This window comes from Castor canadensis, chromosome 9, assembly GCF_047511655.1.
Source record: "Castor canadensis chromosome 9, mCasCan1.hap1v2, whole genome shotgun sequence".
Lineage (NCBI taxonomy): Eukaryota > Metazoa > Chordata > Mammalia > Rodentia > Castoridae > Castor > Castor canadensis.
In genome coordinates, this window is record NC_133394.1 from 149,077,599 (window position 1) to 149,104,302 (window position 26,704).

Consider the following 26,704-nt stretch of genomic DNA (forward strand, 5'->3'; position numbering starts at 1 on the left):
CTGGGGGAGTGAGGCTGCTCCAGAAGCAGGAAGGTCCAGAGAAGAGACTCCAAGGGAAGTGCTGGAGCTGGAGGGAGTTGGGCGCCAGGCTCTCAGGAAGAAGAAGAACACCCTGGGAACCCAAGAGATGCAGACACGGGGTGGGGGGGGGGGGGTGGCACTGCTTGCAGAGATGATGATAGAGGCTGCCACCAGGGGGCGCTGCAATGGACAAGCTACAGCGTGGTCCCTGCTGGCTCAGGCTGGACACTGGTGTCAGCACTGCACCAGTCCCTAATTTGCTCAAATGCTTCAGTTGTAGGACAGTTGGGGTCCAGCTGATGGGGTTCAGGGGGACTCCAGGTACAGCTGTCTACTGACAGGGAGGCAATGTGTCACTGAGCAATTATGCACTAACTGACCTTGGCCCTGGCACAAGGCCAGGCCAAGGTTGTGTCTGACCTCTAGGCACACCTTAAGAACACTCAGTGATTCTCCCACATTTGGAAACCTTCTGGAATGCTGTAACTCCCACCTCTGGGCACCATCTGTGCACTTGGCCCATATTAGGAATTGTACACACCTACTCAATTCTCTTTATCATCCTGAAAGTGAGTCACAGTTCACCCCCTTTGGTGGAGGAGGAAACTGAGGCCAAGAAAAATTACTATGTCCAGCTTCCAGGACTGGCACATTCCTGCACTTCTCCTCACTGCAGTCATCCCAAATGAATGTATTTCCTGTCCAGCCAACTTTGCAAGAATCCCAAAATCTGACTATGTGCCGGATCTGGATCCCTCTTTGGCAAGAACACCCACAAGTTTCATGTAGCCACAAAAGGTCCTCGGCCAAATCAGCTGATAGGATGTGAACTCATGGTCTGTGCTCTGTGGCTCTCTCAGGGGAGAGAAGTCATCCCGTGGGTGTATATTTCCCAGGTTTGTTCTCTTGTTTGTCCATTTATTGGTGATCATCAAGCTTTGCCTTTCTGATCAATTCCAATTGGCTCTAGCTACCTACCTACTATCTTTATTCTCTAGCATCTTCCTATCTGCCTGCCTGTCACCTATCTACAGTGTTCTGAAGTCCTTGTAAGGGGGTGCAGAATCCAAGGCTAATTTTCACACAAACCAAATTTTAATTGTCTGAGTTTTCAAGCAGTCAGGTGTGGAAGCTAATCTGAAACCTGGCAAATGGCCTCATACGTATGCCATTTAAGCTTTGCTCTTTAGTAGGAAAGTGTGACTCTTTCTGGTACTGGCTTCATTAAGACTGCCGGAATAGTCTGTGATTGCTGGAGATGTCCCCTGGTGCCTGTGGGCTCCAGAATTGCAGTGGGAGATGTCCTCTGGTGCCCATGGGTCCCCCATGACTGGACCCACCTGAGAGGGCAGCGAGGGTTGGAAGGTGACACTGAAGCTGCAGTGGGGTTTCTGAGCTCCAAGGCCATTCTCTTGAGAGGAGGCAAATTTCCATCCTTGGTCAGGCATTGCTGATGCAGGTGTCAGGGCAGGGCAAGTGAAAGCTCTTTTTGTGCATGAGCTTTGTGCAGAGAATCTACAGGAAGATGCTGGAAACCACGTGCTAAAGAAATTCTGAGCCAAGGTGGACAATATGGAACCCAGACTCCCGTCCAAAGAGCCCAAGAAAGACAAAGCTGGGGTGTGGAGCACAAGACTGGCCAATCCATGAGGAACCCCACTTGCTGAGAAGTGGGATGCCTGACCTAGGATGTGTGACACTGACCGCAATGTGGGAGGAACCCAAGAGAACAGCTGGCTTGGGCAGAATGGCCACTGGGCTGGACACCAGGAAGAACCACCAAGAAGGAGTGGAGTGGAGATGAACAGGAGGCATGAGGCATGACCGAAATTAGCAGGCAAACTTGGGGCGCTGTGGTCAGAGAGCAGAGGGGTGAGGGAGGGGCAGTTTAGAGCTCTGCAAGGAGAGAGCGTGAAGTGCCTCTTTGTGCAGTCCCTGGTTAAGAGAAGTACTGGAGCCCGAGCACCTGTTCAGCACCCAGAGTTTCAGAGACCAATGTGTCCTTCCAAATAGCGTTCTTGGGCACCAGTTTCCCTGTGCCTCACACAGTAGCTGTGGTTCACAAGTCTCCAACACTTCAGACGCTGACCACCCAGACTTAGGTAGGGCTGACTTCCCATTCCTCCATGAGGCAGCGCCCGTTGCAGACACCATCCCCAGGCTCGGGCTAGCTCAGGGAGCTAGCCATACTTCCGATCCTGGGGTCCCAAGCCGCCCTCGGGGTTGACAATTTGCTAGAACAACTCACTGATCTTTGGAAAGTGCTCTATTTAACATTACAGCTTTACTGTAGCAAAAAAAAAGGATGGAACTAACCCAAAAGAAGAGGTGTTTAGGGTGAGGTCTTGGGAAGGTTCCAGATGTGCAGCTTCTCCCAAAGAGTGAGTATCTCCCCAACTCCACATCGATGTAACACTACACCCATTGCTCTGGAGCTGTAGTGTCCAGAGGTTTGGTTTTGGTTTTTTGCTGTACTGGAGATTGAACCCAGAACCTCGTACATGGTAGGCAAACACTTAGCCACTGAGCTGCATCCTCAGCCCTCTAGTGTCCAGCGTTTTCATTGGAATTTCATTATGGACATGTGGTGTGGTTGATTGGATCACTGGCCACAAGTTAACTCACTCTCCAGTCCCCCTCTCTTCCCTGGAGGTATATGGGGTGGATAACATTTGTTCCAAAACCCCAGGCCTCTATTGCATGGTGTTTTGGCATGACCAACCCCCATCCTGAGCTATCTCATTCACACGCACTGATGGGGTCTGAGAGGCTCATGAGTAACAGGACATTCCTGTCACTCAAGAAATCCCAAGCACTCAGAGGCATTCTCAAGGGAACCAGGGGCAAAGCCCAGCCAAGTTCTTCACTCCCCTCAGTAGCATTCAAATTTATTGTATGGGCACCTGCACACCCATGTTTATTGAAGCACTATTCACAATAGCCAAGTTATGGAAACAGCCAAGATGCCCCAGCACTGACGAATGGATTAAGAAAATGTGGTATCTATACACAATGGAATTTTATGCAGCCATGAAGAAGAACGAAATGTTATCATTCGCTGGTAAATGGATGGAATTGGAGAACATCATTCTGAGTGAGGTTAGCCTGGCCCAAAAGACCAAAAATCCTATGTTCTCCCTCATGTGTGGACATTAGATCAAGGGCAAACACAACAAGGGGATTGGACTATGAGCACATGATAAAAGCGAGAGCACACAAGGGAGGGGTGAGGATAGGTAAGACACCTGAAAAATTAGCTAGCATTTGTTGCCCTTAACGCAGAGAAACTAAAGCAGATACCTTAAAAGTAACTGAGGCCAATAGGAAAAGGGGAACAGGAACTAGAGAAAAGGTTAGATCAAAAAGAATTAACCTACAAGGTAATACCCACGCACAGGAAATTAATGTGAGTCAACTCCCTGTATAGCTATCCTTATCTCAACCAGCAAAAACCCTTGTTCCTTCCTATTATTGCTTATACTCTCTCTTCAACAAAATTAGAAATAAGGGCAAAACAGTTTCTGCTGGGTATTGAGGGGGTGGGGGGGAGAGGGAGGGGGTGGAGTGGGTGGTAAGGGAGGGGGTGGGGGCAGGGGGGAGAAATGACCCAAGCCTTGTATGCACATATGAATAATAAAAGAAAAAAAAATTCAGGCACTTAAAAAATAAATAAATAAAATAAATTTATTGTATGTACTACAATGCATGTGACACAAATGTATTTATAAACATAAAATTACTTTAAAATGTTTGTTAAATGAATTAGCTGTGAGAGCATAGCTTTAGGGATCTCAGAGTTGTCTCTGTTCTCACCTCATTTAAATTAGGACTTATTTGAGAAAAAATATCAGCATCCACAAAAATTAGCTGGGGGTGGTGATTCACATCTGTAATCCCAGCTACTTAGGAGACGGAGGTAGGAGGATCACAGTCTGAGGCAACCTGAGCAAAAAGTCAGAGATCCTACCTGAAAAATAGCTAAAGCAAAAAGGGCTGAGTGCCCAGCTCAAGTTACAGAGCATCTGCCCAGTAAATTCAAGGTCCTGGGTTCAAACCCTAGTAACACACACACACACAATAATGAATGGCTTGGCTTTTATAATGAATTACTCAATTTTCTAGTGGTTTCTGAGTTGGCAATGGTTATCTTCCCTTGGGGAACCTCAGACTCTCACCCCTTCCCCAGTAGCATTTAAGACCAAGGTGTCTGCAGAGTAATTAATTTGACTGCCTATAAATTTCCCAACAGAAGTGTTCTGTCATCTTCCTCTCCCCACACCTTCCTTAAGGACAGATATGGAAGTGATGATAAAAAGACAGAGTCAACATCTCTGTCTGAACAAGTAGAACCACCCAATTAGCTGCAGAGATTTGACTCTGGTGAAAGAAAAGGCTCAAGTAAACCAGCAAAGGGCTGGAGGCCTGGCTCAAATGGTAAAGCACTTGCTTGGTAATCACAAGGCACTGAGTTCAAACCCCAGTACCTCCAAACCAACGATGAGAAAAACCAAAAGAACCAACAGAGAACCCAGAGGGGCAATCTGGGGCTTTCGACCAGCCCCGTTCCATGCTGCAAGCTTGGCCAACTGTGCTGGGGTTCCAGGTACAACTCAGTGTGGCTTCTGGCAGGTACCTCCGTGTGGCCTGAGGCTTCTTCTCAAGGGAACAAGACAGGACTGATGAGTAGACATTGTGTCAAGGATATCCATCCTAGTCACCTTGAACGGAGGTGTTTAGGGCTCCAAGCGTTTGTAGGAGAGGGCTGAGATTACAGAACCCTGGTGCAGTTTGTCACTGCGGCAACACCTGGCAACTATGCTGATGAAGTGTGCATCTCCGAGCCCCAGAGTGTCTTTCTGGATGGCTCCATTCTGCCTCTCTCTTGCTTCTGCCTCATCCCCTCTCAGCAGTTATAAAAGCAACAGGCGTCTGTTAGGAAAAGCAAACAGCTCAGCAATTTAACAACAAAACTGCTAGCATGAATCACCTCTGTGAGTCAGGAACTTTGGCTCTCGTTAGTGTGCCAACCACTTAGGGAACAAGCTGGGATAATAACCCCATTTTACACACCAGGAGGAGGTGGATAGCCCAAGTTGGCTGGGCTAATGTCAGACAGTCAAGACCTGGCAGGGCGCCACCCAGGGCCACTTTGACCTCTTCCTCTAAATCTCTTTTCCTGAAGTCATCCTCACAGTGCTATTTTACCACCCTCCTTCTTTTGGCTCACTGGTTATATTGCGAGCATCTTTCCAGGCTGTTCAAGTCTTGTCGCAGGATGTTGGATGTGTACTGCTCCATCCTGTTCTGTGGGTGGCCCATCTCCCGACCGTGGGCCTCTTCAGCTGTTTCTGATCCGGCCTAATACACTGCTGGGTTGTTGAAATTGGGAAGTCTGAGTCATGGTTGGCTTTGGTCTGATTCTAATCAGAGCTGGCCGAGCTGCTGACTGACAGGAGAATGGGGCCTTCTGGGCCTTGGCATTGGTGTCTGGTGTTCCAGCCCGTGAGTACCAACCCACCCTGTTCTATCCCCTGAAGGTCTCAGCCAGCTTATGAGAGCCAGGTAGACTGAATTTATTATTTGTTTATCTATTTGACAGTAGTGGGGATTGAACTCAGAGCCTCCCTCTTGCTAAGCAAGTGCTCTATGAGATAGGGTCTTCTTAACTTCCCTAATCTTTCCATCTCTGCCTCCCAAGTAGCTGGGATTACAGACGTGTGCCACCACATCCAGTCGGGCTGCATCTTTGATTCAGAATTTTCTCACCCCATAAGTCCTTCAGGAAAATGCTTTTGTTGCCCTGGTAGGGAAGGCTTCATGGCCCAGCACAGCTCAGTGGGTCAGGGCAGTGGTTACTACAGTCGGAGAGCTGGGATCCCTGCCCTAGAAAGGTGAGAGGTGGGGAATCTTGGAGGGAGAGGGACTGTTGGTGTGAACATGTTGACAGGGACTTCAACACCTCCTGTAATCCCCGCAGAAGCCCCTTTTCCTGGTCTACACAGCCATCCTGGCATTGCTGTCCAAAACACCACTCTGAACTCCTATTGGATCCAATGCCCTTAGATAGTCCCCACTGCCTCTAGGCTGACTTTTTTGCAGCCATAAGCAATTTCAGTAGTCATCTGGCCAGCTAGGGGATGTACAGAAAGGACTGGGAAGTGCTACCTTGGGTCTGCCTCAATGCTCTATCCTTGTAACCACAACTAGCTGCACAACCTCTCAAGGTCTCTTGCTTGCTCGGCAGGAGAGAGACTTGGGATGCCCAGCGGTTGAATAAGAAGGATAGCAGAGTGCCTTCCTTCTCTCCTCCTGCCTGGAGCCACATGCAAGAGAAAACCTAGGGCTGGGGGTGTGGCTCAAGTGCTAGAGCACCTGCCTAGCAAGTGCAAGGCCCTGAGTTCAAACCCCGGTACTGCCGAAAAAAAGCCCTACTTTCTTTATATTTTTCCATAATTACCTGCAAGAGCCAACTGACACCCCACTGCAGAGAGACCTGAGGGGGACCCCAGGAAACTCTGAAAATCTCTCTCTCCTGACCACTGCTTGCAACCCACTGAATTTAGTCTAGGTATCTCCTCAGGACATGAAGGTGCACTGAGCTCTCCAAGCCACCACCAGGTTGATGACTCAGTAGGAAGACACAGGGAAAGATCAGAGGAAACCAGACAGCACGGGCCTCATCCCCCAGCAAGTGTGGCAGTTCCTGTGAGATTTGTCTACCAAGGAGACTCGAGGGAGGGTAGATCAGGGCTTTTATCGAAGGCTGGTCACATGGGCCTCTCTGCTAGGCATGTTAGAAATGCCAGGTTCCTGGAAGAAAAGCAGGTAGAGACCACAGGGAACACCATCAACTACACTGTCTGCACAAACAGTTAGGCACATCTAGGAAACAGTCAAACCTCCTGAAACCTATGTCCCCAGATGCCAGATCAGGCCAGCCTCACAGCAGGCGTTTTTAAGGAAAGTAGTCTCAGGCCTGCTGGGTGAAGTCTTATCTGCACAGGAGGCCTTGGTGTGGGGAGCCAGGTGACATTGGGTGGCACTGCAGAGATTCTGTCAACAGGCACCTTTGAAAAGACTTCTGTACCATTCTCCTCACTGTGCCACTCTGCTTGCTGATCTTCACAAACCCCTCAGATGCTATGGGCGCGACTTGCTCTGTCATACAACAGACATATTCTCTGGACATTCACGAAGTGTTCTGCTTACATGCAATTTTATGGCACCCCTGAGAATAAGTTTAGATGAGTGCATGACAGGCTTTTCGTGAATCAGTAAGCAACCTTAATGTGGCAACATGGGCTGCAAGGTAATCAGCCTCCCATCGTCTTGCAGTTTCCTGTCATGCGTTTGGAGGATGGGAATACAGAGTCAATTTATTGCCAGAAGTGTGGCTCTTGAGTTCTTGAGCTGGAAGATAATGGTGAATTATTTATAGATTCTTGGACCTGAGGAAAATACAGAAATAATGATACTGACACCACCACAACCACCACAATTCCTGGGTTTTGTTATGTGGCCTGTGGAGTCAGAGCTGTAGTTTACAGTCACAACAAATCCAATAACTCCTGACAGATGACAATGGTTTCACAAATGAGGCACTGGAGGCCCAGAGAGGTCAAGTAGCTTGCTCAATCACCCAGCAGAAAGGTGACAGAGGGAAGAATGGTACAAAGCAGATGGCAAGGGTCCCTAGCCACTGAGAACACTGCCCAGAGGGGCAGAGCACCTTGCTGCAGTGGGCCACACTGAAGGACTCGGTGGAACAAGTAAGTCTTGAACGCAGGACTGTCAACTCTTTGTTCAGTCTTCTTACTTTTCTTTTCCTTTTTTAAAAATTTACGATTCACTAATGGTACAAGGGGTTTTGTGTGAAAGTTACATATAGGTATACAAATAATCCAATTAATAAGCAGGGCAATGAATTAAGCAGTTTCAGAAGTACAAATGGCTGAGGAAATGTCCAGCATCCCTAGCCATGAAGGAAATGCAAATCAAGACTGCACTGGGATTCCACCTCACCCTGGTCAGGTGACAATCACCAAGAAAACAAACAGCAGATGCTGGCGGGGTGGGGGGAAGGAACCCTTGTACACTGTGGGAATGTGAGGAATGCAATCACTATGGAAAGCAGTGGAGGCTCATCAAAAAGCTAAAAATCGACCACCCTTAGGTCCCTGCCATACATCTGAAGGAGTATAAATCAACACACACACCCATGTTTATCGTAGCACTATTCACAGTGGCCAAGTGACGCTATCGGCCTAAGTGCCCAAGAACCAACGAAAGGATAAAGAAAATGTGGTAAATATACACAATGGAGTATTACTCAACCGTAAAGAAGAATGAGATTCTACCATTTGCAGGAAAATGGATGCAACTAGAGATCATTGTACTGAGTGAAATAAGCCGAGCTCAAAAAGCCAAATATCACATTTTTGCTTGTGTGTGGGATCTAGGTCTAAAATGATAAAAATGGAGAGTATACCAGGGGTCAGCTCCTTTTCTTTAGCCAACTGGCCTCTTAGTCATTCCTTTGCAGTTTAGACTTTGGTTAGTACTTGTCATAATATAAATATTCCTTGATGAATTTATAAAAAAATTCAATCAACTCATGATCTTGTACCAAATGCAGGAGCCTCCTCTCTGGCCTGGCTTTATCTACTCTTGACACTGGAGCAGCATTCATGCTACATCTGTGATGAACATTCCAAACCACCTGGTCTGCTGATCCATGTTCAGACCCTCAGTTGCTCTCCAGGGCCCATAAGATTACATGCAGTCTCCACAGACTGCAGGGAAAGCCAAGTGTAGACAGCCCCTGCCTCTTTCTCCAACCTTTCTCCTGATGTAGGGCCACTCTTCAAGACCACTGGGCCACTTATAACTCCCCAATGCCCACCCATGGTCTCCAGCTTCTGCACCTTGAGCATCTTTTCCTTCTGTCTGCAGGTGTCCACCTGAGCCCAGCCCACCTGCCTTTCTAGCTCACTTGATCAACCAAGTCTCTGGATTCCTTGCTTGGTTCCTGCTGTCACAGCACTTCTTGCTCATTATCATGGCATACTTACTCAGCTATTGTCTCCATTAGATCCTGAGCTCCTTGAAGGCAGGGGGACCAGAGCTTATGTCCAGAAGACAAGATGGACCCCTGGTGCCCTAGTGGTAAAGAGCAGATGCAATGTAGAGCCAGAGAAAGAGACAAGAATGAGCCTTAGATGTGTAGAATCCAGGAAAGAGGTGGTCCAAAGTGGACCAGTGGCTTAAAAACTATCTTGACTGCAGAATGCTTTCTTCAAATGAAATCTGACCAGTTCCCCATAAAAGGGAAGCTCTCAGTAAAGGGCCACATCACCAACTTGGACCAAATCTTTCCTTTCTTGCAGGTTATGTTGTAGTGCGAAAGTCGTGGTGTGGCCTTTAGAATCAGCTTGATTGCATTTGGATAAACTAGCTGCTGTAACTAATAAGCCCTGAGTTGTGATGCCTTAATGCAGTGAACATTCTTTCCTAATTCATGTCACCATCCAAGCAGGTGAACAGAAGCTGTGCTCCACAAAGCCATTCGGGGTCCCAGGCTCTGTCAGTAGAGTGGTCCCACCTGGTTCCTTAGGAAATGGCCAGCTGAAAGGAAAGGAGGTGAGCATGAAGAAGGCAAGAGGACAAGAGAGAAACCTGCACACCTGTGTTCATCACAGCACTATTCACAGTACCAAGTTGTGGAATGAGGCTAGGTGTCCGTCCACAGATGAATGGATGGAGAAAACATGGTATATATACACAATGGAGTGTTATTCAACCATAAAGAAGAATGAAATGATGTAATCTGAAGGGAAATGGATGGAACTAGAGATCATGTTAAGTGAAATAGTCATGCTCGGAAAGACAAATGCCACATGTTTTCTCTCATATGGGAATCTCAGATTTTCTTAAGACATGAATATAGAAGGGGGATTATTTGGGGGAGAAGGGACCAGTGGAAGGAGGAAGGGATACAAGAGAGGGTGATTGGGGATGAATATGATTGAAGTACGTCATATACATGTACAAAAATGTCATAATGAAATCCATCACTTTGTATAATTAATATATGCTAATTAAAGAAGGCATGCGAACTCCGAATGCCTTGGTGAAGGTAACATACATCACTTCTGTCACTTTTGCCTTCACTGCTGGGGTGAGAAGCAGTCCTATGGTCCCGTCCAGATGCAGGGACTGGGTGACATGGCTGGTTGCCAGTGTAGGCAGGAAGAGGAGGCAAGCCAGACCTGATGACACTAGCAAGCTCTGATCTGTCGGACTCCATGTGGCGATGGGATGTGTTGCTTATCTGGAGGTCTCTGCTACTTGTGAAATTTCTCAGGATGGTGACAGGGTTAAACAGGATGAGGTACACAAATGTCTGATCCATCCTTAGTAGTCAACCAGCCTTCATTTCAGGTCTCCTATGCTCTACAATACGGAGTGTTTCAACATGAAAGAGGTGTTAATACAGCCATCTTTGCATTTTCCACATTAAGAGTTGGAATAGGAGTGGTTAAGATTTGTGATCTGAGGTCCACTGCCTGGGTTTGAATCCTGACTATGCTACACCAATGGTGGGAGCTTGGGAGCCCCTTATGGCTCTGTATCTCTGACTTTTCATGTGCCCAGAAGAGAACCAAAAAAATGGTGCCTTCTCACGGAGTCGTGGAGGGGAAGAAATGAGTTTACAGGTGTCATTCTTAGAATAGCACATGATTATAAATATGACAAAAGCAATACCTATTTGTATTATAATATTTTTATGTGGATGTTACTGGCACACAGCCAAAACTCAGTTTAAAACACTAACGTGTCCAGGTGCTGTTCTGTAATATGGACACAAACCAGGTGTTCACCTCTATGAGGTTCATCCATTTCAAATTCAGTGAATGTTTGAGCAATAAATTAGCAGGACAGCCTTCATCACCTCGCTCCTGCAGTCACAAAGGCCTGTCAGCTGGGCCATGGCTACCTTCACAGCTGGAAGACAAACATTTAAGCACCAAAGGAGCTTTTGAGAAATGTGTTTCTGCAGGAGGTACAGGCTACACTACCAGTCTTCTGGCCTTCTCCAGCTTTGTGTAGAGGCTGCTGCTCCGGGGCTTCCCAAGACAAAATAAGAAATCTCTTCAGATTTCTGAAGCAACCCTGGGCCCTCATTTTCTCCCATTGGGCTCCTGAGTGCAGATCAACACAAGAGAGCAGAGCCTACTTCTTCCGAATTAGCACCTTGTCCTCTCCTTCCACTAGCGCCAGACACTGACTACAAGCATGGCACCAGGAGTCTTTTGCAAGAGAACTGCAGTCATTTGAATCAGCACAGGACTGCAATCAAGCCACACCCAAAGTCCTGTCTATCTGGTGACAGTGTAGACAGAATGTGTCCCTGAGAATTTCTGGACACGCATCACGTATACCAGCTTCTCCACAATGCCCTTACCCTGTGCATAGCTGCTGTGGCCCCTGTTATCCTACTGCCTTCCTGTGGCCGCTCTGTCTCCTTACCTTAGCAATTATCAGTGCCTCTCCTGGTTGACTGTGCTCCTTTGGATCACTGCTGTTGTACTAGTCAGAGTCTGACAGTGTGTCTAGTCCGTACGACGGCAGATTAATATTTGCTCTTAAATCAGTGCATGCACCTCTGAACTTAGCTGCTTAGCTTTTACCCTTGCACGGTTCATTGCAGTCTAAATGAAGCTATTGCATCAGAACCCTGAAGTTAGCATAAAAAGCTCCTCCACCACACATGGGCCACATGACCACGGGGAAGTTATGTCACTCTCTGTTCCTTTGTTTGTCAATTACAGCCTCTACTTCTAGGGTTGTCTGAGGTTGAGATGAGGTAATTTATGTGTTTCGGTAGAGTTTCCGTAAGTGTAAGGAACATAAAAAAATTTTATCCAACTGATGCTAAAAAAGAAGTTGGAGAAAATAGTGAGTTGCTCACAGCCTGGGTGGGAGGGCTGAAGAAGCAGGTCAGAGCTCTGCAGCCAGAGATCACACTCCAAGCCATGCCCAGAGCTGTGTGTGGGGTCCCCTGCCGTCACCACTGCTGGTGACCACACTGCTTCATAGGACCCTGCTGCTGCCCCAAGGCTGCACCCCCAAACCCAATCTTGATGAAGCCTCTGTGCTGCCAGAGGGTCCTCTTGAGCTCTGTGAGCCCCATCACACCCCATTCAAAGTCCAGGCATCTGACTGGCTGAGATTTGGTCATGTGTTCTCTCCCTAGCTGCAGCGTATTCTGGGAGAGCATGTTCACCTGCCCTACATCTCTGGCAAATCACTGTGCTGAGGATTTGGGCCCAGGTCTGTGGGATCTGAACCTAAGCTTTTCCTGCAATGTCATCTGCTGGCCCTGTGGGTTTGTGGACCCATGTTGGGTAGCAATAGGCAACTATAAGTATCTTGGGGACTGAACCCTCTGGGGGAGCTTAGTGCCATGATCTCAGTCTTTGGTGCACATCAGAATCACCAAACCCACCCCAAACCCAGTGGTAGTGAGGAGGATGGAGTGGGTTTGGAGATGCATTACATTGTGGTTTTAATTTGCATTTTCCTATTGGCTAGTGATGCTGAGTGTCCTGTCACTGCCTTATGGTCATTGGTATTCTGTTTAGGGTCTGTTCAAGTCTCTTGCTCATTTGAAATTGTATTATTAGTCCTCTTATCGACATCTTAGAGTCCTTTTTATATTCCGATACATTTTCTTTGTCTTGCAAATATAACGCAGTCTATGCCTTTTCTTCATTTTTGATGCTGTCTTTTGAAGAATTTTTGATAAAATCCAAATGAGCATTTTTTTTTTATGACTGTCGTTTTTGTGACTTGTATCTTTGCCTATTCGAGAGTCCTTCTTCTGTTAGGTACGTGCATTTGTGACACACTTCTAAGGTGGTCCTATTGTGCATTAAAGTCAGCGAGGCCCAGGTACAATAGTTATCACAGTCTTACGGTCAGACCTGAGTTTGACTCCAAGGTTTAACACTGAGCAAATCACTGTGTCTCTCTGAGCCTCAGTTTCCCTATCTTTAAAATGAGGTAAAAATAGGAAACATTCCCAAAATTTGAGAGTCCAATGAGATAAAGTTCAAACAATTTACCAAAGTGCAGAACTTGAACAAAGTGTTCTGGAAAACTATTCTGTTTTGTGTACTGGCTTGCTTCAAGCAAGGATGGAACAGAAGGAAATAACATGATCTGTTGTTTGTTTCCAGTATATCAAGGCCTTTTACAATGACACGTGGGAAAAACGGCATGGACATCCAATAGATCCGGATACGCTGACTCTGCTCTGGTCTGTGACTGTGTCCATATTCGCCATCGGTGGACTGGTGGGGACAATTATGGTGAAGATGGTTGCAAATGTTCTTGGGAGGTCAGTAGGGGGAGCCTCTGTGTGGGGGCTCCCTTCCTAAGGATCATAATATATCTGCATCATAGTCAGGGTCGCAGCAGGCAACAGAATTCCACTCAGACAGTTTGACCCTCACAACAGATTTTAAAGTCCTAAGGGAAAGGGTGGGAGCTAGGGTAGCAGAGCCCAGGAGGAAATGGAGCTGGAGTTGTGAAGGGTCTTGGCTGTGTCAGAACTATAGAACCCAAGTGAGGGCCACCAGGAAAAAATACCCTGTGTATCTCTCCTCTCATACTCCCATTCTCTTGCAGGTTCCCCCCCTCCCCCTGTCTGGCCAAATGGAAGTAGAAGACATAAAACTAGGGGAGCCTGATTAGTACCATCCAGGAGAGCCAGGTCCCAGGGTACAGAGCAGAGCAGCAAGGGAGGAGAGGGGATCTGGGTGAGGGAGCAAATGGAGAACGCTCAGCACAGAGCCTTTGAGATTGTTCCCCATGAGCACAGATAAATCTGCTTTTTAAGACCAGCTACATAGCTGGGTGCTGGTGGCTCACACCTGTAATCCTAGCTAACAGGAGGCAGAGATCAGGAGGATCACAGTTTAAAGCCAGCCTGTGCAAATAGTTCTTGAGACCCTATCTCGAAAAAAAAAAAATCACAAAAAAGGGCTGGTAGAGTGGCTGAAGGTGTAGGCCCTGAGTTTAAATCCCAGTACCACAAAAAAAATCAACTACATAGATTATCTTCCATTATATGGCTGGATCATCATTTATTTAACCACACGCTGATTGATAGAGGTTTAGGCTATTCCAAATAGTTTGCCTTAGAAATAAGGCTGCAGTGAGTATCAAAAAGTCCATGTTGAATTTTCTCACCCATGCCCCCTCCAATCAGATCCACTTTACCATGTGAGTCTTGCTCCTGCTCCTCACTTATTTTTTGACATGAAGCCCTCTCTCAGAGCAGATTAGTTTATTAGTAAATTCCCCCCCCAAAAACAATGTCTTCTGTAGACACTGTTATTCATTCTTATAACAACAGCCTCCTGGGAGCTACTGAGGTAAGCATGGAGAAGAGAGTCTGAAAATTTGATGTCTGAACTTGAGTTATGAGTCTTTCACTATTAACTGGAGGCTCTTGACCAAGTCATTTAATTTATCTTAACCCCAGTTTCCTCATCTGTAAAATGGAGACAGTTTCTACCTGCAGGGAAAGTTATGCAAGCTGGAGAAAACGAATGGAGAGAGGATGACATTGGTAGTGACTCATAAACTCATAAAACTGTTCCTCTTCACCTTCATCCTCACTGTCACCTTGACATCCATCTCTAATAAGTACTCAACAGATCCCTGTAGGAATTTACCTGAACTGGAGAGGACATTCATCTGACCCCAGAAAATCTCGTAGCTCCAGGCCTAGGGGCTACAGAAACACTACTAAGACGGATCCTACCCATTTTTTCCCACTGTGCCTTATATCCCAACAAGGAACAAATTAGAATGATGATAGTCAGGGAACGTTTTCCAAAGGCTGGGACGGGAAGCCACCTTGAGAATACCACATGGTACTCATGGAGGTATGTGGTGCCCAGTGAGGTGTGGGGGTGCTAACATTTTCCTTGCCCCCGAGACCACTTCCAGAATAAGAATTAATAAACTCAGTCCTGGGGGAGTACAGCTACTGCCTAAGGGAGTCAGCGATACCATTTCTGAGGTCCTCCGGTGTTCCTGGCACCTCACGTACCTTCTTTTGTTTAATTTCCTCTGCTCCTTGGGGTCTATAGATGGAGAATTGAAGGTCAGAGCAGTCAAGGTGTCTGCGCAAGCTTAGCTAGTTCATGTGTGGCTGAGCTCACGCTGGAACCAAGATGTGAGGATCTCAACACCATGATTTTCCCACTGTGCCAAGCAGATCTTTATTAGGGTCCTCTTGGCAATGGTGCTGTGGTATCCATGACGACTGGTAAGTGGCTGGTTGGCACCACTTCGCAGGATCCCTGATATGCTGTCACTCAGCCTCTGGCCCAAGCCACACCTTGTCCCCACAGTCCTTCTGTCCTATCCCAGTTACACAGAATCACACCCTAGCCTAGGCTTTGTGGACTATGACATCTACTTGCCTTATACTTGGCTGTGGCACTTCTGCCCTGCAGTTGCCCCTTAAGGATGTTCTGAACGCAAGCAGATGGGGAAAAGAAAACTAGCGTATGGACAAAGGGCTGTGGCCCAGGAAATCCAGACTCCCCCATGTATCATCTGTGTGGTGCAGAGCGTGACCACTTTGTCTCTCAGCCAGTGTTTTTCTCATGTAAAATGCAGTCATTGAAAGTGGCTTTATAACTCTCAACAGAGTAGCAAAAAGAGTAGGGTTGGACTGAAATTCAGATCCAGGTCTGTTCCACCACAGGCCAGTGCTATTTCAAACTCCTTGTTTATTCCTTGCCTTTGGGGGAATTTTCAGGGAAGAAGAGAGCCCCGGCTCATGGTGAGAGGCTGGGGAGTGCCAGCAGCAGCACAGGTGGTCCATCAAAAGATGCTCATACAGGTGGGAAGAGAGAAGTTCCATGGACTGGGGGCTTTAAGTTGCCCAGTTCCTGACAACTCCAGCCATGGGGCAGTTCCTGTGTAGGCCATGTTGAAGTCCTCTGTGAGTTGGGACAGAAGTTAACACAGGGATATCTCTGCAGATGAGGCATATTTCATTGTGTGGACCTCAAAGATGCAAGTTCCTTGCCTCCTGGAGCCTCTGGTCAGGAGAATTTGGGTCATAGAGAATTCTGGTGGAATGCCAGGCCCTCACTTGGGGTCCTCTGTCCTCTGCTCTCATGGCTGTAGTGACAAACCCCCTTTCCCTCATGAGACAGGACAATGGCTGTGCTTACAGACACTGGCTACAGACTCAGCTTCAAGTCTGGGCTCAGAAGCTCACAGCTTGTGGACTTGTGCACGAGTTACTGGAACTGTCTGAGCCTCACCTGGTTCACAGTGACATAGGGACAAAGTAACAGCCCATGAACGGATCGCTTTCAAGGTCAAATGAGATGAGGATATAAAGTACTCTTCTCAGCAATCGACTGGAGTCAGCACCCAACTTCCTGTTAGCATTTCGTCATCGTCACTACTGCTCTTCCCAACATGGGTCATTCGTCATTTGACAGAGCAGATTGTGAATATGTTCTTTAAATGGTGCTAAAATTGTCTTCGTTACACACATCATTGGATCTAGTTTTTCCCTCTGGAGCAAAGCAAAGGGAATATATTTAAAAAAAGCACACGCACACATAAGAAAACTCTCATGGGATTGAAGTCAAATTCTGGGTTAGACTCTTGAACAAGCCGTACAACCACAGTCATCTATGCACACAAGTGTTTGTCTATCAGGATGGGGGTGGAGAGACACTGGTTTGGCATTTGGCCTTCATGAACAAGAGAGACTGACACTGGGCAGGGAAAGCAGCCCTGAGCAATTCCTTATGCAGTCATTGTGACCCTGGGACATGCTATGGGTGGGTAAAGAGATTCAAGAAGAGGCAACTGACGTGCTTCTTAATTTTTACATCTGTAAAGTACAGATAAGCTGCTCCCCACTGAGGGGGCAGTTATGACAACTGAATGATATAAAATTTATTCAACAACTCCTGCCACTCAGAATGCTCCTTGAATACCTGTGATTGGAGTCCAAATCAAGTTGACTTAAGCCCCAAAGGGGCTCACATGACTGAAACATGACTTGGTAAAATCCAGTGACTCATATACTATAGAGAATCAAATATTCTTTCCTCCAAGTCTCAGCTCTGGCTTATCCATGTCAGTTCATCCCCAGGCTATCTGTCCATGGAGGATCCACATGGTCCAGCATTGTGAAACCTCTTCTTCCAATGTCACACAAAAAGTCCCAGGCATGACTCTCAGTGACCTGAGTGAATTGCATGCCTCCGGGGATTGTCAACCAGGGGACAACGCCACCCCACCAGGGGGTATGTGACAATGTCAAGAGACATTTCAGGTTGTTAGGACGATGTGCCTATGGCACCTAGGCGAGGCCAGAGATACTGCAACACACTGTACAGCCCTACATAAAGGAGTTCCCCAGCCCCTAATGTTAATAATGCCAAGATTCTGAAATTCTGGCAACTAACCTTGAGTGCATTAGATGGAGCATTTAGGAAAGAGAGTCCAAAGGGCTTTGAGAGTGATTGATGGCTGGCCAGGTCTGGATCGCCCACCTATTCCTAAGGCCACAGTGGGGTGGAGATGAAAGCACTGCTAGCCATCACAGTGGGAGTGGAGATGAGGAGGTTTCTTGGGGATAATCCGAGGGATCTACTCAAAAGAAGGAGGATCTGAACAAGCACCAACAACAGGCATTCCACTCAGGACTCCAGAGGAATAACAGGTTCCTGGAAGTACTATTTCTGCTCTTGTCATTTTCTCCTTCCAGCTTTTAAAATGTGTCTTTATTTTATTTGTGGTGGAAAGTAACTTCAGCTCTGTGGATGCCTGCCTGAGTGGTCTGCAGTGTACATGGCAGGCATATGCTGCCATAGCACCATGTCACAGACTAGGAGAATTCAGCAACAGGGTTTGTCAGCTCATAGTTCTGGAGTCCAAAGGTCCAAGATCAAGGTGTTCACAGGTGTGGTCTTTCCTGAGTCATCTCTGGGCAGGAGACAGCTGCTTTCCACTGTATCTTTACATGACCTTTCTCTAGGCCTGCACATTCTGGTATCTCTTCCTCCTCAAAAAGGGACACCAGTCATATTGGATTAGGGCTCCAATATTTAATTGTAATTACCTCTTTGGAGACACACTCTCTAGGTGCAGTGAACTTTGGCACATGAACTTTGGGGACCACAATTCAGTCCATAACAGAGCACACGCACTGTGTTTCTACAGTTTCTTCTTTGAGGCTAGATTAATCTCAGGAGGCCAACTCTACAGGAGTGGAGGCTGGGGCAGGGGCTGGGGTCCATGTGTTCTGTTGAGGGAGTAACGCAAGATGAGGGAAGCAGGAGAGGCAGGGGAAGGAGCCAGCAAGGCTGTGCTCTCTGGTCAAGCTGAGTTTTGTAGGTGTGGCATGTGGCAGGGAGACATATAACTAACCAGGTAGGGTTCCACCAGGTGCAGAGAGTGAAATGAAGGATGGTGGAATTCAAGCTGGGGAAGGCAGGATGGATAGATGCAGGAGGGTAACAGATATGGGGAATAAGGGATGATTTTGTCTTCTAGGCCTAGTACAGCTGAAGAAGAGCTGGAGGGTTCGCAGAGGCAGCCAGTAGTCCAGAGGTTCCCCATTTCACTAGGGGCTTAATAAAAATGCTTTCCAAATTCAAATAGCAGTCCCTGTGCCTTGCACCATTTGATTCTGGTCCTGGATAGGATGGCATAGAAGAAGGTGGGTCTCGGGCATTCTCTGACTTTCCTTGCCCAGGCTAAGTCTCCCAGTCTCTTTGAGCACTGCCCAAGAGCATGGGCTCCAGGGTCTTCGTCACCCCATCACTTTTCCTTTCTGCCTGAGAGCAGATGGCCTTCTGGATTGCACGAGAAAGAGTCTACAGTATCGGAGAAGCTCGAAACATTGAGTCAGGGGTCCTGGGTGAATTTCAGGGGGCCCTGAAGTTCTGCTCTCAGTGTTGATCTCCATTGTTTTTGTTGGTGTGTTCATCCTTGAAAAAAATCAAAACACAGTGATTAAAATTCTTATCTCTGAACCCCAGTGAGTCAGCTTTGTGAATTATTTGCAAATAAGGCTTCCATTCACACTGGGATGCTGTCAGGCTGGGGGTTATTTTGGGAAGGAATATATTAATATGATGAACTTGCTTAGAAGGGTGCAGTCTTATTTGCAAATGTTTCATGTCAGACTTTACTGTGATTTTAACATTTTCTGCATAGCTCAAAAGGCATCATCAGGTCCAAATGCAAGAGTTCAAGCCACAGCCTTAGGAGACCTCTTTGGCTTCCCTATTTCTCTCCATCTCTTTCCAGTCATCAGCAAATCCCAGTAATTCTGTCTTCCAAATACAGGATCCCACCACTTCTCACAACCTCAACTGCTACCAATTTGGTCCAAATTATCAGCTCTTGCCTAACCCCTTGCAATAGCTCCCAAAGTGGGCCACCCTGTCGCCCACCTGTGACACTCAAGATTGAGTGGTCTTGTTAAAGTGTAAGCCAGGCCACATCATTCCCCCCTTGGCATCTTCTGGTGGCTGCCTACCTCACCAGGGTGGAAACCCTGGCCCTCCTGGTAGCTAGAAGAGTTTTGGCCACTCCTCTTCACCTGTTTACCTTCAGCTACCACCTCACCGATCCTCTACTGCCTCCAGACATAATACTCGGGGATATTCTGAAATAGGCCAAACCCAGCTCTTTTTACCTCTCTGCCTAGAGAGCTCCCCCGAGACATCCACACAACTCATTTACTCTCCTTCTTTATGTCTGTGCTCAGATGTCACCTCCTCGGGGTGACATCTGGTCTACCTTGTGATATATTACGCCCTCTTCTCTGCTTTAGTTGTCTACAAAATTTGTCACCACCGGAAGCTACAGTTTTATAACTTGTTTATTAGGAAGAGCATAAGATAAGGGACTTTGTTGTGGTCATTGTCATATACCAGAGCCTAGGCTGGTGTTCAACACCCAGTCCACACTCAATTGTGTATTGAATGAATGAATGTTAGTGAATAAATGAATGTTGAAAGAATGAATGGCTCTGGATGTAGGTGACAGCCCTTAAAAGTATCTTAGTATCATGGTTACTAGAATGCTATATCATTCATTTAGTAGTGTGTGGCCTTGACTTGGGTACTTCTAGATCTGTTTTATCATGTGTGGAATGTGGTGACAGATTATCTAACGTCACAGAGTAACTTTATACAATAAGTATGAAATTTTTAATCTTGAGCTTGGTCCATAGTAACACTCTGTGTTTTTTAGCTATCAGCATTATTTTAATGTATTTTTTAGTTTCTCAAGGCTCCACACAAGTTCCAGGTGCCATCCTAAGAGTTTTTCATAAGTCATCTAATTCTCATGGGAGGTTACAAAATAGGTATTATTACACATTTTACAGAAAAACAAGGCTAAGAGAGTATAATAAACCTGCCAGATAGTGAATCTCTGGATGTGGAGTCAGGAAAAGCCCATGTATCTTGCCTCTAGACCTAGAAACTGAATTGAGACTCGGGGCAGATAGAGGCAGGCCACCTGGTGGAAGTCCAGGTTACTATGGCCTACCTCCCAGGATTTACTCTTTCATCTGGGCTACAAGAACGTTTTAGGCTTCAACATGTGACAGTAATTGATTTAGTTGCTGGGACTACAGTAACAAGACAAACTCTTTGGCCTTGTGGTGCTTACATTTGTGGGAGAACAAGGACAACAAACATCAAAATAAATAGGATAATTTCTTATGGTGCTGGGCTGGGAAGGCGATAGAACCAGGTGACAGGATGGAGGACAATGGGCTCTTCAGCTGGGAGAAGCCATATCTGATACAGTGTCAGGAGGTGACATGTGAGCTGAGACTCTAATGAGATCAGTCATGCAAGGAGCAGAAGGGACAGCAGGAGAGAGGACAAGGCAGCAAGGATGAGGGGCAGGAATCGTGAACCCCCCTGGCATACCCCAGAAGCTGCAGGAGGCTCATAAGTTTGGGGCAGTTAGAATGAGGGAGAGAGTCTTAGATGCTACAGAGGCCATCTCACACTGGGTTTTATGGGCCTTGGTGTGGAGTTATTCAAGTGCAGTGAGAAGCTACTAGAAGGTTTTAAACAAGGGAATTTACTTCTATGTAGGCTTTGAAAGAGTCCCTTGGATGCTCTGTGAATGTGAACAGCAGTAGGGAAGCAAAAGCCAGTAACTATGGGATTCTCCTGGAAGATATAGAAAGGGAAGAAATCTAGCTCAAGGTTTGAGACAAGTCAGAAAGAGTGGATACAGTCCCATCCTGAAATTCAAGAAGTCTAACTCCTAAAATTAATAATGAATGCCTCTCCAAACCCCTAGCTCTTCATTATTTACAAAACACATTAACTCATAGGTAACTCATAGGTATGACCTAAAACAAGTTTCTAATTTGTTGGAGTCCTAGTTAACTTGTGGCGAAAATAGGAATATTTGAGAGTACTTACCTCATAGGGTTGTTTTCAGAATTAAGTGAACTACTCATGTAAAGTGTTTAGGATAGTATCTCAGATACAGCAAGAATTGAAGAAATATGGACTATTTTGACCATTTTGCAAGTGAGGACAAGAAAACACAGATGTCCTCACTCCTGAAAGATAGAGCCAAGGCAGGAATCCAGTCCCCTAAGGGAGTCACGCTTCTCAACAGTGATATGTTCATAAAATGACAGTAGTCCTGACACACACAGCAATCACCAATAACAACTGTCATGGGAATTTGCCTAGCTGGCCTTGTTTGAGGGTTCAAGTCCAGTCTTACATTTAGTACTATAGCTCATCAAATCTGAGATGCATGGTGGGTGTAAGAAGTATTGTTTTATGAAGGGAAAGGAGAGGGAGAGAGTAAAGAGGGAGGAGAGAGGGAAAGAGGGAGTGAGGGAGGAAGGAAAGAAAGGAGGGAGGGAGAGAAGGAAGGAGACATCTGCTTCTTGTGGTGGTTGAGAAGCCATTGTCTCTCAGCTCCACACTCACTCATGTTTTTGTTTATCTGAGTTTCCTTAGCCGTTGATCCCAGCTTCCAGCTTTTGTTTGCTCCCCAGAACCAGACTTGGTGCCCCTCAGAGGAAACAGTGTCCATGGGCAGTACCCACCCCTCCCCAAAGTTCTGAGTTAGCTCTCCAGAGCCCCCATTCCAAGCCCCTAAGGAACTTTCATCACAAGGGTAACACCCTATTTTCCAAGAACCCCCTTTGACATCTCAGTCCTCCAATACTACTTATCCAATTTCCTATGTTAAATTCTCTCCATTAAAACAACTAGAGTTATTTCCATTTTCCTGTCTGGAGCCTGACTATAGATTGTAAGATGCACCTTATTGTCAGAAATGTTGAAAGGCTTAGAACTGATTGAATAAAATACTGCAACAGGGAATTCACAAATGACAGGTTGACAGTGCCTTCGCAAGTGACCCAATTGACTCCATGGTGAACCCAGGGGAAAGAAATGCCTGATTCAAGGTCACACAGCCACAAGATGTCAGTGAGGGCTGGACCCATGTTGCTGATTCTTAGACTGGTGCGCTCCCCACTGTGCCTGAGTCTCACTCTGCTGACCCTTCTGAAGGTCGTGGCCTCTGCTTTTGGGTTGGACAGGTCATTGCCATGCCTCGTCACAGTGGGGGTGTCCTCATCAAATCCCTTCTTTCCTTCCAGGAAGTCCACCTTGCTGGTCAACAATGGCTTTGCGATTTCTGCAGCACTGCTGATGGCCTTTTCTCTCCAGGCAGAATCTTTAGAAATGCTCATCATGGGACGCTTCCTCATGGGTGTGGATGGAGGTGAGACTTCCCCGTGATGGCAGAGGAGGGCAGTAACGCATGCCTAGGGATTGTCTGGAAATGTGAGAGGTGATTCGGGCTGTCACAAGACTGGGACTCTCTGCTAGTATTGAGTTGGCAAGAATAATAGAACCCTGCATGAAAAGGGATCGTCCTGTGGGAAGAACCACTCCATTCCAATGCCCTAGCCTCCAAATTGAGAAACATTTGGCTGATCAAACCCAAGCCAAGTCCAAACCCTGGGTGGTTTTCAGCATATCACTTTTAGCATAAAATGCACACTCCAATGGTGTCTGTAGTTTCCAGGGGTTGCTTGTGAGGATTGTGTTTCTGTCCAGTGTTTGACTCATTCCTCTTTTCATTTATTTGCCAATCACTAACAGAACAGTTACTATGCCTGGTGTTCTGTATGCTGGGGTGTAATGATTGAGAAGACCCAGGGCAGACAGATGACAAAAAAAAACCACAGGGAAGGGGGATAATGAGGGTCATCTTAGAAAAGCCATCAGGGAAACCTGTTTGGAGGAGGAAACATGGCAGAGACCAGAATGAACCAAGGTTGAGAACTGAGCAAGTATCTGGGGAACTGGGTTCCCAGCAGAGAGGACAGCACCGTGGCTCTGAGGTAGAGGGGTGCTTGGTGCATCCCAGATAAGTAGGGGTTCACTGTGGGTGGAGCTTATGAGTGAGGAGTAGCGTGGGAGCTAAGGCTGAGGAACACTCAGGGCAGATCATGCAGGTCACACACAGTGAGGATGGAGGGTCTGTGCTGAGTGTGAGAGGAGGTCAGGTGACAATTGAGAGGAGTGGGACCTGGACCAGTTCACATTTTCATAGGACTCCTGCTACTCCTGTGCAAAAGGCAGGGCACCCCTACCTTGGGACCAGGGGACCAAGGAGTCCAGGAGAGACAGGCTGAGGCCTAGGCAAGATGGTGGTAGAGCAGGCAATGAGGAGTGGCTAGATTCTGGATGGTGGTGTTGGATTGGGAGACTCAAGATTCATTGTCAAAACCAACAAACTTCTTTCTCTCTAAACATGCAAATCTGTGACATATTACTTTTAAGCCTCTGTAGAAAGATTAAAAGGCTTCGTAGTGCTGCCAGCTCAGCTTTGAGGGTTTTTTCTTCTTTTCTTTCTTTCTTTCTTTTTTTTTTTTTTTTGAGGTACTGGGAATTGAACTCAGGGCCTCCTGTGCTTGTTAGACAAATGCTCCACCACTTGAGCCACACCCCCAGTCCTCAGCCTTGAGCTCCTTTGCTCATGGAGAGACAAGCAATACCGTCCAAACAAGGGATTACTGACGATTATGTTCAGGTATAATGCAGACAGCACACAGGATAAGGTTTCTGGATTCATCTCTGAGGACAGGAGAGCAACGCTTACCCATATGCAGGGTGGGCTTGCACGGGTGCAGTCAGCTGTTGCATGTGACCCCAGGATTTCTGCACGCATCTTGTCAGTTCTTTGCTCTCACTTAACAGGGCATTCTGCTCATGTGCATTGGGTCCTCTGTGCTTGGCTCATGAAAATGGTCCAGTTGTTGACTTGCCACACTGGAAGGTCACACACCAATCAAGGTCAGACCTATTTTACATGGAGAGGCATGAGAAAGCTTGAGGAACAAGTCAGCAGCTCCTGAATCCAGTCGTTGATGGAAACAGCTTTTTTTTTTTTTGGCAGTGCTGCAGTTTGAACTCAGGGCTTTGTGGTTGCTAGGTAGGTGCTCTGCCACTTGAGCCACGCCCCTGGCTCTTTTGCTTTTAGCTCATTTTTCACATAGGGTCCCATGCTTTTGCCCAGGGCAGCCTTGGGCTGCAATCTTCCTACCTCTGCTTCCCAAGTATCCAGGATTACAGGCATGTGTTGCACGAAGCCCAGATTGTTTTTTGAGATTAGGGTCTCACTAACTTTTTCTCCAGTCCAGCTTCAAACCATGATACTCCTATTTCCCCCCAACTCAAGTAGCTGGAATTACAGGTTGTAACCACCATGCCCAACCCTGGAAATAACTTTTGTTAGGCAGGAAACCTAGACTGAGGAATCAGGGCCCTCCCTACTTTGGCTCATTAGGACTTGAAATCCTTCTATTTGGACCCCAGTTCTTCTTCTTGCCAATCTCTGACTTCTAGAAAGCTACTATCTCTGAACTTGTTCCCCCACTGTATCATTGAGACAATAATACCTACCTTTGTTAGGACCCGGAATCCTATTCCCCCGAGAGACTGAGAGCCAGGCGTGAATGCAATCAACAAAGCAGAGTTTATTGGGCTGGCTAGCCAGGGTCGAGCTCCCACACGGACATGCAGGACCGGTTAGGAAAACACGACCCTGAGCCTCTTTAGGGGAAATCTTATATAGACCACGGTGGCATGTATATTTTTGTTATCAACATTGGGCAAGCAGGCAGAGCACATCTTGCGCGTACCTCACATCTTGCACGTACTTCACATCTTGCATGTACCCCCCGCTCACATTCCCCACATTCTATATGCCCTAACTGAGCCCTGCCGCATTGCTTATCTTATCTACATGGGGTGTTTGGTACTGGTTTCTCCAACAAGGGGGTTGGGGCCCGCTGAGACCTCCTATTCCTTTCATTCCCCCCTTTTCTTACGGCCTAAATTGAGGAATCATTTTTAAGGGGATGAAGAGCCTGATATTGTTGGCGGAGGACCAGAAGTTGGATAGTATTAATTCGACTTTTGACAAAAGTCATAAGTCGGTTTAGAATCCAGGGTCCTATGGTAACAAGTAATAGGATGATTATTATTGGCCCTGCCAATGCAGATAAAAGGGTAGCCAACCATGGGGACTGGTTAAACCAAGACTCGAACCAGCTTTTTCCGGCCTCTTTTTTTCGTTTTTTTTGTTTTAGGCTCTTTCGAAGTTTAGACATGGAGTCACGAACAACTCCGGTATGGTCAGCGTAAAAACAACATTTTTCCCCTAGAGCAACACATAGTCCCCCCTTTTGGAGGAACAACAAGTCTAGACCTCGTCAGTTTTGAAGTACTACCTCAGACAGGGAAGTGAGGGATTTTTTTAGGTGGCTAATGGAGGTTTTTATTTTTTTTATATCTTTGTCTATGGCTGTACGCAGCGAAGACATCCCTTTCTGCTGGGTGGCCAAAGAAGCTATGCCGGTTCCTGCTCCCGCTAACCCTAGGCTGAGTAGGGTAGCAATAGTTACTGTGGAAATAGGTTTTTTCTTTTTTTTTTTTTAACCATTTTTGTATTTTAGTATGAATATAGACTCTCTTCCGAATGATAGAGGATGCGGGGCAGCACAGTCACTATAACACAGAATTCTTTAGAGCTGTTAAACACCTTAGTTGATAGGCACGGGGTGAGTCCAGACCGCGAGCATAGCCACCACCCATTGTCCTTTGGAATTACCCATTTAATAGCATTTTCCCAGGTAGAAATGGCGTTAATAACAGTACATAAGTCCCGTTTGTTTTTTGGCACTTTTTCTAAGCAGGTTTCTTGGCCGCTTACCTGCTGTATGGTCAGACCTCTCTTACGGTCTCCCCAGGAACACTGAGTGGGGTTTTCCTCAGATGAGGTATTGTGAGTGGTGTTTAGCCCTATTGCCTCATAGAATGGGGGCCTCACATCATAACATAACCAACAGGAGTTAGTCATGTTAGGGTTGGTGTGGTTTAACGTCAGGAAGGCAGCACCCACTAGCTCCCAGAGGGGGTCTTTAGATCTGGTCATGAGACTGGGCCTCACCAGGGGAGGGCTGGTTTCTGATGGTCTTGGAGTTGTAACATTAGCCCGGGCTATGGTTGAGGGAAGGTGATGAGCTGTGGAAGGTCGGGGAGGTGGCTTT

At 46.8% G+C, this 26,704-nt stretch overlaps 1 protein-coding gene across 3 annotated transcripts in view; it reads left to right on the forward strand.

The window, feature by feature from the left end:
• The window catches only part of Slc2a9 (solute carrier family 2 member 9), a 169,004-nt gene that overhangs the window by 47,403 nt on the left and 94,897 nt on the right, over positions 1-26,704 (forward strand). For all 3 annotated transcript variants that reach the window (XM_074042619.1, XM_074042620.1, XM_020178369.2), the window contains exons 5-6: positions 13,263-13,423; positions 22,742-22,866. In XM_074042619.1, the coding sequence (XP_073898720.1) occupies positions 13,263-13,423; positions 22,742-22,866 (286 nt within the window). The remainder of the gene's footprint in view (positions 1-13,262; positions 13,424-22,741; positions 22,867-26,704) is intronic.